The 18,918-nt window shown below is 39.5% G+C and overlaps 1 protein-coding gene across 2 annotated transcripts in view; it reads left to right on the forward strand.

Moving 5' to 3' along the window:
- LOC410362 (MOXD1 homolog 2) overlaps positions 1-18,918 on the forward strand; it is a 190,100-nt gene that overhangs the window by 125,648 nt on the left and 45,534 nt on the right. For both annotated transcript variants that reach the window (XM_016915532.2, XM_016915531.2), the window contains one exon: positions 3,420-3,569. In XM_016915532.2, the coding sequence (XP_016771021.1) occupies positions 3,420-3,569 (150 nt within the window). The remainder of the gene's footprint in view (positions 1-3,419; positions 3,570-18,918) is intronic.

Here is an 18,918-nt window from a genome sequence, read left to right on the forward strand (position 1 = left end):
AGTTTTGTTGGGAAACTTTACAAACTCTCGACAAACTTGGAGGATTTTAGAATTTTTCTTTCTCTCTCGTGATTAATAATTATTTTTGTTAACGCCGCGGATAAAATATATATACGTTAGGATTGAGTCAAGGAACGAAAGGACAATAATTTAATTAATTAACAAAGGGAAAAATAATATGAAATGAATATTTAAAGGTAAAGGCGAATTTTTTCTCTTAATTTCTTACTTCTTACTTACTAATAGTAAATAAAATATATACAGAAAAATTCTATACATTTTACAAATTCCAATTGAATTTCAACATTTTCACTGTGGCTAGAAATAATTAATCCATAAATTGCACGTTGATAAATTAAGTCATTCCCTCTAGAACTAAACTCGTCGATAATCTCCGCCGAGTCCCATCATCTTCGTTCAAAAAGAAAGAAAAAAAAAAAAAACGGACCGATCGAAACAAAAGTCGAATCGCAGGATTTCTCTGTCAGCCATCCACGAAAGGTATTGTCCCTCCGGTTGAATGGCTCAGATGTAATTCGTATAATTGCGGGACACACACGCGCCACTCGTTGCCCGCCATTCTTTCGCGGGAATACGCAACGTTCCACGCGGCTCTCGTATGGCAATAAACAGTCATGGCCTGGATGGAACAGGGGGACAATTGCTCGCCACCACTCGGTGGCGGAACGGAACGAACGATTTCGACGACCGTCGAAAACGACGTTTCCGCCTCCCTCTGTCTCGTTCACGGAGGGGGAGGAGGGAAAAAGTTGGCGCGCGTTTACAACTCGATCGTTGATGTCGTGTGGCTTTTCGAGGGAAGATACTCTATTCGATGAATCAAGAAGGGGGAGAAGTATCGTGGCTTTGGACGAATGAAGAAGTGACGCGGAGGAGGAGAAGTCCGATTTTCTGATCGGTAGGTGTCTAGAAGGAGGAGGGGGAGGGTAAAAATATGCTCTCCATTTCCGACGTGAAAGCGGAAATTGAAGAAGTTGCGCGAGACGGGGCTGGAAATTATTTATTACTCAGCCGCCACCGTTAGTGGTGCCTTCTCTCGGTTTTCCAGACCCTTTCAGGATCTCCTCCCGCGGTGGTCTGGTCTTGGTGTGATATTTCAAGGTTTTGGGCGTCCAACTTCTGTGCCGGAAGGTATTGAATTTTCGAATTATTTAGTCGGGGAAAAATCGATTTATTTATTATTGGAAGATTTTGAGTTATGTGCCGAACACATTTGGTAGTTGTAGTAGTTTGAGAAGCGTGATCGTATTTCAAGATCTATTCGCGAATTCTTTTCGTAATAATGAAACGTAGATTCTTTTACATCAAAGTTACGATCAATATTTTACAATAGATGGCGACTAATATATTGAAAATTCATGAACGAATCTCGTGATGTTTCTTCCACTTGGAAGAAAAATCGGACAATTTGGAATAAGAGACGTTTTACTCTGGCGACTGATACGAGGTGCCAATGATGGATTAAAACGACATTGAATCGGCAATAAGGTGTGACGTTATAGCCAGGTCAAATTTCACGGCGTCTCGTTTCCAGCGACGGCGCGGATTCCCCTGGCAAAAGAGCGCAGTTGTTAGCTATCGGCGTTCACCATAACCCCTTCCTCCCCCTCCGTTCCTCTCTATTTCGCCCGGAAGCGTTCATCGAAACGCTAAACGCGAAGGCAATATCGGGGAGGGCGAGGAGCACGGGTTCAAAGCACTGGATATCGTCGCGTTCTCAAAGCGGCGAAAGAATGGTTCTTGTTTCCTAGAGGAGGAATTCGAATTTTCTCCCGGATCCACTGCGTTACATTTTAAAGCAGTTGGCCGTGTCCATTGCAAATTCTGGTATAAAAAGGAAAAGGGGAGGGATTGGAGTGGGAAGGGAGCAAGGAATTCGGAATCGTTAAATAAAAATCTGAACGAAACGAGAACGAAATCGAAACGAGAGGCAGTTATTTTACCGGGATAAGTAACTTTGACAATATCGTTCTTTCCCTACGCACAGCTCCTACACACCTGCGCCCACTTTTTTCGCCCCAAGAACAATTCCCCGTTTTTGCGATCCTCGCACACGCACGCCGCAATACTTTTTATCGCAAGAAACGCTTTATATTTTATATCCAATCAGGAACACGGTCACAGTTAGCTGCCACGTTAGCTCGAGCCTTTCACGCGTCGGGGATAACGTAAATGGATATTCCATTTTTTTCTCTTTCTCTCCCTTCCCTTCTTTCTTTCTTTTTTTTTTTTTTTACCCCCTTGTCTTCCCTTTTTCTTCCCGTCCTCGCCTCTTTTTTTTTTCTTCTTCTTTCTTGTATTTTCGCTCTCGCGTGTACGACTCCGGCGGAGGTGAGACGAATGGCGAGTCGAAGAATGCCGGGACAAAAGGAGGCCAGCGGCGTAACACGCGTGACTCGTTCGAGCTCACGGTTGGTATGAGGTTGGCTCGGTTCGCGTCGCTGGTAAATTAAATTCTAATAAAGCTCGCCGAAACGGGTATGAAAAAAAGTGGTGGCAAGTGTAGAGGTCCGGCGGGGAACAATGGGTATGGATGGAAGGCGTCGCGGCCACGGCGAACCGCGGATAATTATATCGAGGCGGCGACCAGGAATTCGCGCAGAAAAACTTGTCTTCGTGGCATGGGCTCTCTGCCCACGGGATGGGCTAACTAACTCTCCATGGTATTGGTTTGATCGGTCGGTTTCGGCCACGATGGTGTGTAAAAGGGGGGAGGAAGAGAAAAGGAAAAGAAAAAAAGGAAGCGATCGGTGAAAAAGAGGAATAGTTTCGTTCCTCCTGCTTCTCTGTGGATTTCGCCAGGAGGGAGTGTCCCTTGCCTCGTTCGGAAGCTTTGATATCTTTCTGCGCCCTGGTGGAATAGGACCTGGGGCAAGAAACGGAACAAGAAGGCGATTCCGTGTTATTAATGACAGGTTCGAACAGTGGATGGAACCGAACCGGTGATTTCTCTCTCTGTTGTTCTATTAAAATTTAATTTATTCGTCTTGCGTAAGCATTGATCGAAAACTCACTTTTAGGTTTGGAAAGAAATCAATTTTTCAATGATGGAACATTTTCTCGTCTACGATTCTTCTATATTTTAATTCATAAAATATTGAACGAACTTGTGTGAAAAAATTATAGCGGATTTTCGGAATTATAATTTGCAACACAATTGTGTAATTTATAAAATCGTACAACTTGTGAAATTGCGAACGACATTTGAAGCCACTACTTCGATCAAGTACGAATCGATGGTAGAAAATATGGGACGGTCCACGAGCCGTGTAAAGGTTAAAAAGGGTCGGGGAAATGCGATTCGAGATATTTGATTTTATTCTCCTTTGTAGATACAACCGTAGCCTCTTACCATTCGATCGGGCGGAAGTTTAACGAAACGTTATTACCGTTTCCAGGACCGACACGTGAAGAATTCGAGCAAGGATCCCCAGATGGACTCGAGCCAAGACTACTGCCTTCTACTGGGTTACGAGAACAAGACGCACACCGTTTTACGTTTCAGCAGGCGATACGATACGTGCGACCCGCGGGACCTCAAGATCACGGTAAGTCGTTTGATTTATTACGACTTCCGGCGTGAAAGATAATTCCGTGGTGGCGCGAAGTGCTCGCCCGAGGAATCGTTTGATGGATTTATGAGAAAAATTGAGCGGCACACCACGCTTGCTAGCTCGCCGAGCCAGCCAGCCAGGAATGGAGGAATTATTTATCGCGGTTCTTGGCGAAATTGAGCAACTCCCTCTATATACCACCCCTTAAATAATTAATCCGTATCCTGACGCTCGTATATACATCGCGATTGAATTTATTTATTTAATTTCGCGATGTCTGTAAAATTACCGGCAATTTCGAAACTGTCTTCCGTCTATGTTTTTCCAGAAACATAATCGAAAACCCGATAATCGATACCTAACCATCCGTGATATTTCGTTTTAAATTTAATCCTTTGATTCTCGATTTTCATTCCTTCTTTTTCCTTTCTAGATTCGTCGATCATATATATTTTATACATTAGCATTTAAAATCGATCGCCACTCGATTTTCCGCTCGAACGCTTCATGATAAACGCTTTATAGGCTCTTGTTTGGAGATGTAATTCGATTTGAAATTTTCAACTTCCCTTTCAAACTCGTCTTCAACTTCCATCCAATCCCATCCCGAAACGAAGGAACGGCGTTCCTAAATTTCCAGTCGTTTTCTTCCGAAACAAGAAATAAAACTTAAATTCGAAAACGCATTATCGTTTCTTATCAAATTTTCAATTCTATCGCTCCGTAATCGATTCGAATTATCCGATGAGAAGGCAACGGATACAACAGGATCGAGTACGGAAATCGGAATGGAAATACGAGCGCGATTCATTACGCATCGCAATTAACGTTAATTAACCGACATTACGGGGTGGTAAATACGGGGGAAGGCGCGAGGAATTTCACGGTCGGCTAACAAGAGCGTAAGTGGGAAAGTCGTGGGCAGTTTGGAGGAATCGTTAGCGTGAGGGGAGGGAGAGGATATTAACGCAGGCCGGGGAAAATTCAAAGATATCAGTCTTCTACACTGGTGGATTCCGTGGGGTAGGACAGGCCGACCCAGTTCTTTATTTCGCCGGTTAATTAACTCGGAGATAGATGGAGCCACGATAGAGCCGTCCGTTCGGTTGGTACCGGTTGGGTTTTTAACCAGGCCTAGGAAGAGATAATACAAACGTTTGTATTTGCGATTCTTCTTCTATGCAATTTATGAAGCAGGAAACAGGGTCGTATGCAGCTATTTTCTAATGGACACGTAGAGAATTATGGCAACCTGTTGACCAAGATAGGATAGGAATATTGATTGTGGAAAGAATCGGGAATTAATCGAGACAGGTCAGTTTATCACGAAGAATTCTAAATGCGAAGGAAAGGAAATTGGTTGGGTCAAGAAGTTTTTATAACTATTTTAATTTTAAACAGAGAGATTTGTTCGTGAGATGAGACTTTTGGATGGCGTGATTGACAAGATTAAATTGGAGATAGTAAGTGATAATAGAATAATGGGATTAAGAATGACAGTTCAAGTGTTTATGAGAATAGAAATTGCAGAAATTAATCGTCTCCTCCGAAATACACACCTTTCAAAACTTTAACTTCTGTTTCCAAAAAATCCAAAGCATGATACTAAGGAAAATTAACTCAGCACAAATATTAATATCAAGTCTCGGATTTAATTATTATCCTACAAATCTGTCGAATCTTTCCATTAAATGTCGTTTAAGGATCGGTAACGCGAATCGGGAAATCGAATAATTGATTGTTTCTCTTAATTTACGCCTTCGTTTATATGCCTCCACGCATATAGATAAAAGAGAGAGAGAGAGAGAGGGAGACTCGTGAAACCCGAGGCGACCGTCGTAAAACAATCACGAACTTTCGAAATAATTACACGGTTTACGTTTTGCCACGGCGTTTCGAGATTCGTCGATATTGCGAACGATGAATATTCGTGTTCTCTCTGTTTACGCGTAAATAATTGACGCGTGGCGCGCAAATATTGGCGGGGATACGAAGTTGAAGGGAAACGTTGGCGGACCGGTTCTCACCGTGGAATTTTCCTGGATGAGCGAGCGATTCGCAAGACGCGCGAAATAGGATTGCTTTGTCCAAAGAGTAATTACACGTCGCGGGGGAATGGAAACGCGTTGACGTTCATTATTCCGTGGGAGAAAAATTTAATTTAATTTGTCTCAAATGGAGGGAGGATTAAAGCTCTTTTGTTGTTACTACAATATAATCGTAATAATTTAAACACCGTTATTCTCACGAGACGATTATATTTATATTTTCACAATCTTACGATATTTTACGTTATTAATTAAACGCTTCAAGATCTTTTTCAAGATCTCGTTAAAACAAGAATACACGTAAAGAAAAAGGAAGAGAAGAATTGTATGCTCAACGGAGGCACTTTGATCGTACGAAGACGAATCAGAACAATTTTTAAAGAATTCTATTCCCGGGATGCGAGCACGAGCCATCCATCCATCCAGCTGATCCCCTCGAAAGTCTACATTATGCAGATGAAGATTTCAGAATTTCGTTGTCGCCCGGTCCGATCTGCTTCACGTATACACTCTAAGCAGGATTTAAAAGAGAAAGAGGACACGGTGGCTCTCTCGCCTCTCTCTGTCCTCTGATCTCGATCTCGGGAATCCGTGCAGAAAACTGAACACGTTGGATGCACCAAACGTTGTTCCCAAGGAATGTCCGTCTAAGCAGTTGAGTCATCAAAATGGCCGGGTGCAAAAATAAAGCGAGCCACCGCGAGTCGAGATTCTATCTAAAAAGGGGGCGAAGGGGGAAGAACGGCAAACGACCAAGTCAGCTCCCCTTTTCCTTTATCTGATCGCGTGACGTATCGGTGTACCCTACGTGATATTTTTTTTACGTGTCACGTTCACAGCGCCCTAAGCCCCCTCGAGTCGTGGCTTCTCGCCGAATGTGTATTACGTCCGAATCCGTAGGTGGACCATAAGAGATACTTGGAACCTTGGTTTGTACAGGGTTATCGGCGATCAGAGTCAACAGGCAAAACGTAGCCAAGGCTCTTTGTCTCGCGATAAAAGTTACGGTTGAGGGAATCGTGCTACCATCTGCGAGAGGACAGCTCTTTCGATAAATAGATTGAAAAGCTGTGTGCTTTCATCGTGCTCGGTGAAAAAAGTCACGGCGATTGTTTAATATCTCGGATCGAATCGGACCAGTGCGAAATTCTTAGCACATGGCAGACTTTTAAAAGTGAACGAAAGTATCTCTCTACGTGATATTTTTTGCTCGTGTTCTTTTCCGTCATGGATTTTTAATCTACGATTCGAATTTTTAAGCGAATTGTTTAATTAATTATCTATTCAAATTCGAATTGTCGGAGAAGCAACTCGTTGATCTCTCAAATTTACACGAAGAGATAGAGAGAAAAGTATCGGAAGATAACACGTGTCTAAATCCGTAATTCGACTAATGTAACCATTTGTAACCAGTGAAACAATATTTGTCACTGCTAAGAAGATTAAACACTAACTCTAAACATTCCAACTCCAACGTCTTCTCGCCTAGCAAACCCCCGAACTCGACTCCCTTAACCACATACCCGCCAAGCGTCACCAGAATTCGCACCATTGTCAGACGATCAAACATAGTACATCATAAAATTTCACAATGAATCTGAAAGGAATTTAAACACTTCCGATCCTCCGTCAAATTATACAAGTGTAATAACGCTTTTGTATCCACCGTCGTCTGAAATCGGCAGGCGAGGAGCACACGGTTCCGGAAGCGGGACCTCGAGCCATTGTTATTTCTACCACGGCAGCCCACGGTGGATTAATCGAATGAACATCAAATTAAGCGATGCTCCGCCATAACCGGCTTACACGGAAGAGGGCTTCGATTGCATATTAATATCGCGCGGTTGGCCTCGTCCTTTGCTTTGATATTCACGGGCCTCATCACCGCCTCTGAAATTAAACTCGACTACGTCGTAGACGGCACGCACGTGACAAGGGGGCGGCCAGGTCTTACCAGGATATCGGAGCCGATTCCCGCGCCGTGCGCGCTTGTAATTAGTTCATTAGCGGCCACGTGTGTGTATCCAATCTCTCCGTGCACGGCCGTCACGTTTCCACGAAACGCGCATTCAAATGTGCATTTTTCATAATCAGGCTTGTTTCAAACGAGTTATGCAAACCGAGTTATTATTTCGTTATCAGCTGGATATCCGTCGCAAACGAACAGGGTTGGAACACGCAGGGTGAGAGAGACAGAGACAAAGAGAAAGAGAGTTAGCGAAGGAAGGGTAAATATTTCACAATGGGAAAGCGCTTCGATCGTATTCGCTTGGTGTAACGAATTGATCTATTTATTTTCTCCGGCAAAGAAGTGTACATAGGGAAACGAGAAACTCGGCCCAGTTTTGGATAGTCAAAATAAACCGCCTCCCTCTCTTGCATCCGATAAATTTTCGCGCGACAATGCGCGGCTGAACTCGGTGGTGAACTCTTGTGCCGGATATCGGGAAGCGCAAAAGTTTCGACACGAAACGCCGAGGATTCTCTCTTCTTTGAGGCCGGCGCGAGGATTTGCGCGAGGTCGATGGTATTATGCAATCCTGGATTCGAATCGTGCGAGATTCGTGGATGTACTTTTTCCACAAAGTATTCTCTTTTCCTAGAATGATATGCATATCCTCGAATCGGGTAAAAATAAGATGAGATTATCTAAAGATTATCTAAATTGAAAGATTGCCTGATTGAATTTTAACCGTGCGTCTTATTTATTCAAAGTAATAATAATCCAAGTATTGATTAAAGAAATGAGTAGATAGAATTATAGAATAATCGCAATAATATAAGACTTTCACATAAGACAAGAGATATAAAAGGAAATCGGATCAGAATATATTCTCGATCGATCTAACAAAATCTAGAACCCTTGTGCGAAGTGAATTGAGAAACAAAATCTAGAGGAAAAAATACAGAGGAAGAGAGAGAGAGATAGAGCGAATTCGCCAGCTTGGAGGATATGCACACGTGAACATTACGGTAGGGAGATTGGTGCGCCTTGCAAAGGGGATTGGCTAGGTGACCTCGTTCTGCTTCTATTCCCTTCCTATCTGTACCCGTATCTAGTTTACCACTTCGCCTCCTCCCCACCCCCTCCTCCCCTGGTTGACTGGTTGACTGGCCGGCCCTATAGTAGCCAACGCGAACTTCCTGAATAAGGTCCTCCCTCGGCACTAGAACTGATCGCTATTCCGAATGGTTCGGTACGATGTAAAAGGAAAATCGAATTTGACCGATGCCTTTGGGATCGACGGGGGAGGGGGTGGAGGAGGGTTTAGCGAAGGGGGAAGTGGCCAGGTGGGCCGGCTATCTTATTGGGTGGATCCTCCTGGTGTACGTACTCGTGGAGCGTCGTGGAAGGGGGCGCCAGGGGTATTTCGCCGGAAGCTGCCTATCCGCCACGACGGGAAATCGAATCAAGGAGATTCCGCGGGCCCTCGGGCGCCAGATTACGTGTACGTTTGGAGACAATTATCGGCAGAAATTCGATTCCTCGCGCTCTGCGGACGATCGAGCCTCTCCGCAGTTAATCACGATCGATCAACATTGATGGAGGAAAGGGAGGAAAGCTTTCACGATTGAAAACATATCGAAAATCGAACGGTGTAAAATTTTTTAAGCTTCTCATAAATTGAATTTGAAGAAAGAAATATACATATGTAATTTTTATAATTCGAGATTCGATCGAACGAATAACTGTTTTCCACGATCGATAGTATTTGGTTTTCAATTCGATCCACGTGCTTCCCTCGCTCCGTCTTCACGAGCGAGGTAGTACTTCTGACAAACGTAAAAAATTAAATCGGGCAATCGGATCCAAGTGTAGAACCAATTACTTTTATGAGTTCCTCCTTTGCTCGATCGGTACGAGCGGTGGAAAGCCATCGATTTAATCGAGCGTAGGAACAAACGTGAGATCGTTTCCTCGAAGTTTCTCCCGAAAATGGGTGAGAATTTAAAGGAACGTTACCTTGGGAGGGGGGAAGGGCAACTTCCAATTACACTGATGCCCTGTTTTCCCTTCCCTGTCTCTCGGTTGTCAACAACATGTTTGTTAAAAAAAAAGAAAAAAAGAAAAAGAGGCAAGCAGACGAGATCGAATGAAAAACCGACCGCCTGCCCACAGCTACCACACAGACGTGCATACCTTGCCAACTAATGACAGTTGGAAGAAGTTCCTCTCTCCCTCCCTTCTCTATAAGTTTTCCAATCGGCCAAAAACTTGCGAACAGACATTTACTTAGAAGAATCCAGCCCAGGCAAGGGCCAAGGGAAGCGAAGGGCGTTTTGTTATTGACGCGGCGAAAGTAGATTTTCCGCCGAGATGGCCGACGATCAATCCTAGCCCTTTCGATCCCATTCCAATCAACGTTGCGTTTCACCCTCGACCACTGGTATCGAAACGACGCGATAAAGTTCGAAGGAAGGGGGGAAAGTTTCGAACGCGTTACTAAACTCGAACCCTATTTCTTCTATTTATATATGTTGATGTTTCGACGCTTTCTGTTCATACGCGTTCCACGCTTCTTTGTACGCAGTATCGTGCCATCTTCGATTTTCATTCCATTGAATACGAATTGAAGATGGATAAGAAAGGGAATAATTGTGCGGATCGACGTAATTACGAATCGAAGGGCTGTTAATATTAAATCGTCCAACTTTATTTCGGCCTGAATGAGATCGTTCGAGATTTGGAAAATTTGTATTATTCGCGCGATTCGAAACGATTTTTCTTTCTTCGTTTATCGTGTCGAGATTAATAAATGGATTATCGAAAATTATATTATATCCTCGGGATGTTCGATATACAGGAAAGTAGATTTTTGGAAACGGATGTGTAGAAATAAATATCGTCTGCTACATTATGTTGTTTTAAATATTTGATTGAAAAGCAATTCGACATTATGATTAATATAATATTCTATAATGCGTCGGAAATAAGGGAAAAAAAAGGAAGAAAAAATACGATTAATCAATACCTATTACGTTTCGATCAATGCTTATTGGAAAACAGATATTTTATTGAAATTTTATTGAATGTAAATATTAAATATGCACTATTTGCGGATAATTTACACATCAAACGAAACAGTAACTATTTTCAAATAGAAATATTTGTTTTAAATTATTCTAACCTAATATCCCGTGTTACATTTCCAACCCAGGATAAATATAATCATTTTGACACATATAATGCATTTTCCAAAACAAAAATTCCCCTCATCCAATATTCACATTCGTCGAACTCGGCCTAAAAAGCACATCGATCAAATCAAAGCAAAGTTGGAAATTTTGTTTATGCAATCAGTCCCGAGGGACTGCCTATAAACATTCAGTTTGTGATTGTACGAGGAGTTGGCCATTAAACTCGTGTTTCGGATTACCCCTAATTCCTCGCAGGCGTCGAGTAGAGGGAGCGGGGATTAGTCGAAGATTAAGCTGTTGGACACGTTACTGGCCATGGCTGCTCGGCAGAAACTTCCCCGGGCTTTCCTTACGGAATCTCTCTCTCTCTCTCTCTCTCTTCTTTCCTTTCGCGAGCTAAAACTTATCGGCGCTCCACGCTCGAGGGCTAAATTGGATAAGCATCGGCCCATACCTTCGCCGAGACGAGAGATGAGAGTGAAATAGCGCGGAAGAGGTTGCAAGACTTCGTTGCTTTTTGAAAATATTTTTCCTCTCTCTTTCTTCCGATAGATTCATTACGAAATTATACCGCAATTTTGTGTGCGGGGATTGTAACCTTGGTTAACTGCATTCTGTGTCAAGGATATCATCAAAGGATTTCCATTTCGAGCATAAAAGCTAGAGCGATCGATCGATGATGAGTGACGACACGTGTGATTTCGAAAACGATGATACACACTGAAATAAAAACGGAGAGAGAGAAAGAGAGAAATGGGGAAGAGAGTAGTTTTCCCTGTACCACGCTAATTTCGTTTTACAAAAGAAAGTTCGGGTCAATGCGAAAATCTCGTTATCTTGAAAAAGAAAAAAAAAAAAACGGATCGAGAGAAAAGCTTTATATAGCCTCACTGCGGTAGATCAATATTCGACGGACATATTATAAGAATCCGCGTTCCAAATGTCTATCTAGGATACGAGATCCGTGACCTGGAAAAAAAAAATGTAAAGATTCACGAGACACTGACTATTATCATCGATTGACGTAGTTCGTGAATATGGTGCGATACAGGATATTTGATTGACTATTGAAAGAAAAAAAAGAAAAAAAATGAAAAATCGCATTGTTCACTTCGGGTTAGGATAGGAAATGTGAAATTTCTTTTAGAAATTTACAATGTATTTCATATGTTATCGCTTTTTTTTTTATCGATACGCGATACTACATAAAATGGCAGCAAATTTATCCTAAAAGCTAGTCAAAACTATTCTATCCGAGTAAATTGGAGCGAAAAGAATATTTTATATAATACTTTTCTTTTGTTTCTCTATTTTTCTCTCTCTCTCTCTCTCCTTTTTCCCTCTCATTAATTTCTTTATAATAGAAATTCAAAGGAAATTTAGTCCTTTACAATACTTCCCTTCCGTTCTCCATTTTTTCTCATTTCCTCTCTTCTTACCAATTTTCCCGGTAGACAAATTCAGAGATGAGGAAAACAATTTTTTACAATGTTTCCCTTTTATTGTTACCTCTCTTCTTATCAATTGTTTTCCGCAAACAAATTCGAGGAAAACAATTTTTTACAAATTTTTATCATTTCTCTTCTCACCAATTTTTCTCTGTCAGCAAACACGAGCAAAACAATCGTCCCTCTTTTCTTCGCTTCTCTATTTTTTCCTCTTTCCCCTTCCTAAAAAAGGGATTTTTAAAAACGCGCTTTACGGATTCAATGAAAGGTGAAATCAATCCGTCCGTTGAGGGCAGGAGAAGAGCGATCGACGGCCGGCAGATCTCGACAGGGAGGCAGAGAGAGAGAGATAACGATCGAGGGCGAGTCGTAAAATTGGATTAAAATCACGTCGTCGAAGCTTCTTTTTGCAGGCTTCGGGCAGGCAGCGCGCACCAGTTTATAAGGGCGCGGCCATCCCCGCGCCTTCTCCCCGCTATTAAATCGTAGCAACATATATTGCGAAATCGGCCACGGAGCTTAACTGCTTACACCGAAGCTTAAATTAGGTGGCGTTCGCTCACAGGCTTGGAACACAGCGTTAACCAATTTTATCGTGGCCGTTAGACATGTAAATTAGCTGCATACAAAATAAGCTAATGCAAAACGGAAGCGATCGTATTTAAAGGGGGTGGATACGGAAAAGGGACGTTTCCACGGGAGAAAGAGCCGGTCATGCGAATTTAAGCCGCGTTCTTACGAAAACTTACACGCATCTCTCTATCTCGTAAGTATTAAGTAATTTAAATTAAATTCTTCCAATAATTATCTTACAATTGTGATTTATAATGTATTGAAGAGATATTAGTTGAGAGATATTTAATTTTGTTTTATAATTTTAGATTTGTAGTAATAACCAAATATGTGTCACGAAGGAAAGAGTAAATTTGGTAAATTCTGTAAATTAACGATCAATGATCGTTCTCCTTCGTGTTTTATTATTACATGAATATTTAGGGGTAACGGATTAAGGCAAAGCTATCTTGAGTGGTAAGCCGGCGAATAATCCAAGAGTCGTAAATTCAAGGGATTCAAAGAGTTTCTATTAAAACGAAGATCGAACAAAAGAATTATTGTAAATTTTCAATGGCCTTATGAGATATTGACGATATTACGTGATTTTTTAATATTATATCACGAAGGATTATTAATTCCAACAGTGGAATCGAACGAATTAATTCCGCTGTTATAAGATAGAAATTAAAAATTAAGATAAGAAAAATTAATCGAGGAATATTCTGTTAATTTTCAACAGAATTGAATGGCGATTAATTAATTCCTCTCTGTCAAGTACCCTTTATCGACCCCTCACTTAAAAATAAATCAAACGAAGCGGAAAAGTTCTGAATAAAGTCATTATCTCCACGTGATATTCTTCCACAAGTAAAAAAGCTTAAAACCATCCAAAAAAAAAAAAAAAAAAAAAGGATTAGAAAACAGGAGAAATGAAATCTCTCCGTTTCATAAATATCATTTAACAAATCGCCTGATATCCCTCGTCTTCGTCATGCTTGCACCATATACAGAAATTTGCGGCGATGGTAAAGTATTCTTATCCCCTGGTTCTGCGTGTTCTTTATTGAAACACTGAACGGTGAGATTAAGCCAGGCTTATAACGATTATGCGTTATGCGGGTTTACCGAGGAAACAATTTCCATTATCATTAATTGCGGTTTTATATGCAAAAATGTGGCGGCAACCGACCCGGTTCCAAGCATAAAAAGGAAACGAGAGACGAGAGAGGAGAGGGGAGGAGAAAAACGGAGGGAAAGAAAAGTGGGGGAAGAGAGGGAGGCACATCTCACGCAATGCACAAGCGACATTAATCTTTCGAAGGTTGACGGGGTTGTCATAGCTTTGCCGATCGAGATCACCGCCCATCCATTAATAAAACTCGATCCAACGAATGATTTCACTCACTACTCGTAGACCTCCATTGGCGTGTACACATCGCCACGTTACATCAAAAGCCGCATGCGGAAGTTTATAGTTCGTAACGAGGTTTGCTTGAATTCGTGAACGAAATATGATTGTGATTTATGAACTGGAAAAATAATCGAAAGGAATTACACTTTCCTTCTTCGAACCGTGAAACGAAACTTTTTGTTTCGGATTTCATTCCATTTCTTTTTATTTCGAGTTAAACGCTTTATGGGGAAAAGAAAAAAGTCTTTCACTTTATTCTTTCTCATTGATTGCAATGAAATTGAAATATATCGTTAAAAATATATTGTTAAAGGTTATTTTCAACAATTTTGTTTTTTCTTTTTTTTGAATATAATTCGTGATTGACTATAGTTTTCGAGTTATTCACAAAATATTTTTTGCTAGTTGGAATTGGAATTTTGATTATATGTGTGCAGTCATGAAAATGCAGTATCAAAGGCAGTAGAATGGAAAGTAATCAATACATAAAAAGGTAAAAAGAAATAATGTATATTTCTTTATAATTTTTTGAATAGAGTCTCTTTAAAGGTTTTTTTTTTGCAGATATATACAATCGGAAAACGGATGAATGGTAAATACGAGGCTCACATCGTTGTTATTATAACTTCAGTCTTTCAAAACTTATTTTATACCGAAGATAAAACAAGTTTTTATATTGAGTGCTACATTAACTTTATTACTTGATATATTTTGTTTGTTATAAAGATATTTAAAAAATGCTTCACGTAAAAATCAAATAATTTTAAGAAGAGCGTAATACAATTATTTTTTTGTTTGGATGAAATGAAGTAAGTATACAGATAAATATAGGTAAGTATATAAAAATTAATAAAAAATTTATATTTTTCAATTTCTCAAATTTAATTGATTATATTCTTTTTATAGAAAATCAAAAAATTGGCCAAAAATTTCATTTCAATGTATTCTAAGATAAATGAAAACTCCAAAATTTTATGCGATGCGTTATTTATATTTATGTTTGCCGGAGATGAAATACAATACAGTATATATATTAATTTAAAAAAAAATAAATTCCTATTTTATATTAAAAATTATTAGCATTTGTTTATATCTACTATATTCATGTAAAATAAAATTTATCATTTCATAATGAAAAAAATTATATTTTATAAATGATAAATTTTATTTCCTTATAAAATAAACAATAAAATTGTAAATTTCATAGAATAACATAAATACATGTACATTTTACTTAAATAAATTTTATTTTCTATGAACATCATGTTTTATTTTATATTCGCCATTACCTAATATCCTTCCACAATTCCGTAGAATATCATAATATTAAGTATTAAAAAATACATATACATTTTTATACTAATAATTAATATCATAAAATGTAGTATACCTATGTAGTATATCTTGAAACTATACTTCAAACAATATTAGTCAGATAAAAAAATAATTACGCAAAGGTAAGTATACTTAGAAATAAGAAAACTATTAAAAACATTGCTAAACTGAAATAAACAGAGAGTTGGCACAGTAAATTTTTTGGCAGAGAGTCCTGGTAAGCTATTTGGCTAAAATTTCGACTTTTCATTAGGAGAACATGATAGGCAAAGAGGTGGCACAGTAATTTTTGGGTGGAAATCATTCTGGCAAGGTTTTGGCTAAAATTTCGACTTTTCATTAGGAGAACATGATAGGCAAAGAGGTGGCACAGTAAATTTTGGCAGAAATCGTTCCTGGTAAGTATTTGGCTAAAATTTCGACTTTTCATTAGGAGAACATGATAGGCAAAGAGGTGGCACTGTAAATTTTGGTGGAAATCATTCTGGCAAGTTTTGGCTAAAATTTTCGACTTTTCATTAGGAGAACATGATAGGCAAAGAGGTGGCACGTAAATTTTTGGAAATCATTTGGAAGTTTTTTGGCTAAAATTTCGACTTTTCATTAGGAGAACATGATAGGCAAGAGGTGGACAGTAAATTTTTGGCAAGTCTTCCTGGTAGTATGGCTAAATTTCGACTTTTCATTAGGAGAACATGATAAAAGGGGTGGCACTGTAATTTTGGTGGAAATTATTCTGGCAAGGTTTTTGGCTAAAATTTCGACTTTTCATTAGGAGAATATGATAGGCAAGAGGTGGCACAGTAAATTTTTGGTGGAAATCATTCTGGCAAGGTTTTTGACTAAAATTTCGACTTTTCATTAGGAGAACATGATAGGCAAAGAGGTGGCACAGTAAATTTTTGGCAGAAATCGTTCCTGGTAAGTATTTGGCTAAAATTTCGACTTTTCATTAGGAGAACATGATAGGCAAAGAGGTGGCACTGTAAATTTTTGGTGGAAATCATTCTGGCAAGTTTTTTGGCTAAATTTCGACTTTTCATTAGGAGAACATGATAGGCAAAGAGGTGGCACTGTAAATTTTGGTGAAATATTCTGCAAGGTTTTTGGCTAAAATTTCGACTTTTCATTAGGAGAACATGATAGGCAAAGAGGTGGCACAGTAAATTTTTGGTGGAAATCATTCTGGCAAGGTTTTTGCTAAAATTTCGACTTTTCATTAGGAGAACATGATAGGCAAAGAGGTGGCACAGTAAATTTTTGGCAGAAATCATTCCTGGTAAGTATTTGGCTAAAATTTCGACTTTTCATTAGGAGAACATGATAGGCAAAGAGGTGGCACTGTAAATTTTTGGTGGAAATCATTCTGGCAAGGTTTTTGGCTAAAATTTCGACTTTTCATTAGGAGAACATGATAGGCAAAGAGTGGCACTGTAAATTTTTGGTGGAAATCATTCTGGCAAGATTTTTGGCTAAAATTTCGACTTTTCATTAGGAGAACATGATAGGCAAAGAGGTGGCACAGTAAATTTTTGGCAGAAATCATTCCTGGTAAGTATTTGGCTAAAATTTCGACTTTTCATTAGGAGAACATGATAGGCAAAGAGGTGGCACAGTAAATTTTTGGCAGAAGTCATTCCTGGTAAGTATTTGGCTAAAATTTCGACTTTTCATTAGGAGAACATGATAGGCAAAGAGGTGGCACAGTCAATTTTTGGTGGAAATCATTCTGGCAAGGTTTTTGGCTAAAATTTCGACTTTTCATTAGGAGAACATGATAGGCAAAGAGGTGGCACTGTAAATTTTTGGTGGAAATCATTCTGGCAAGGTTTTTGGCTAAAATTTCGACTTTTCATTAGGAGAACATGATAGGCAAAGAGGTGGCGCTGTAAATTTTTGGTGGAAATTATTCTGGCAAGGTTTTTGGCTAAAATTTCGACTTTTCATTAGGAGAACATGATAGGCAAAGAGGTGGCACTGTAAATTTTTTGTGGAAATTATTCTGGCAAGGTTTTTGGCTAAAATTTCGACTTTTCATTAGGAGAATATGATAGGCAAAGAGGTGGCACAGTAAATTTTTGGTGGAAATCATTCTGGCAAGGTTTTTGACTAAAATTTCGACTTTTCATTAGGAGAACATGATAGGCAAAGAGGTGGCACAGTAAATTTTTGGCAGAAATCGTTCCTGGTAAGTATTTGGCTAAAATTTCGACTTTTCATTAGGAGAACATGATAGGCAAAGAGGTGGCACTGTAAATTTTTGGTGGAAATCATTCTGGCAAGTTTTTTGGCTAAAATTTCGACTTTTCATTAGGAGAACATGATAGGCAAAGAGGTGGCACCGTAAATTTTTGGTGGAAATTATTCTGGCAAGGTTTTTGGCTAAAATTTCGACTTTTCATTAGGAGAATATGATAGGCAAAGAGGTGGCACAGTAAATTTTTGGTGGAAATCATTCTGGCAAGGTTTTTGACTAAAATTTCGACTTTTCGTTAGGAGAACATGATAGGCAAAGAGGTGGCACAGTAAATTTTTGGCAGAAATCGTTCCTGGTAAGTATTTGGCTAAAATTTCGACTTTTCATTAGGAGAACATGATAGGCAAAGAGGTGGCACTGTAAATTTTTGGTGGAAATCATTCTGGCAAGGTTTTTGGCTAAAATTTCGACTTTTCATTAGGAGAACATGATAGGCAAAGAGGTGGCACTGTAAATTTTTGGTGGAAATCATTCTGGCAAGGTTTTTGGCTAAAATTTCGACTTTTCATTAGGAGAACATGATAGGCAAAGAGGTGGCACTGTAAATTTTTGGTGCAAATTATTCTGGCAAGGCTTTTGGCTAAAATTTCGACTTTTCATTAGGAGAACATGATAGGCAAAGAGGTGGCACAGTAAATTTTTGGTGGAAATCATTCTGGCAAGGTTTTTGACTAAAATTTCGACTTTTCATTAGGAGAACATGATAGGCAAAGAGGTGGCACAGTAAATTTTTGGTGGAAATCATTCTGGCAAGGTTTTTGGCTAAAATTTCGACTTTTCATTAGGAGAACATGATAGGCAAAGAGGTGGCACAGTAAATTTTTGGCATAAATCATTAATGGTAAGTATTTGGCTAAAATTTCGACTTTTCATTAGGAGAACATGATAGGCAAAGAGGTGGCACTGTAAATTTTTGGTGGAAATCATTTTGGCAAAGTTTTTGGCTAAAATTTCGACTTTTCATTAGGAGAACATGATAGGCAAAGAGGTGGCACAGTAAATTTTTGGCAGAAGTCATTCCTGGTAAGTATTTGGCTAAAATTTCGACTTTTCATTAGGAGAACATGATAGGCAAAGAGGTGGCACTGTAAATTTTTGGTGGAAATTATTCTGACAAGGTTTTTGGCTAAAATTTCGACTTTTCATTAGG

This window comes from Apis mellifera, linkage group LG12 (genome assembly GCF_003254395.2).
Source record: "Apis mellifera strain DH4 linkage group LG12, Amel_HAv3.1, whole genome shotgun sequence".
Lineage (NCBI taxonomy): Eukaryota > Metazoa > Arthropoda > Insecta > Hymenoptera > Apidae > Apis > Apis mellifera.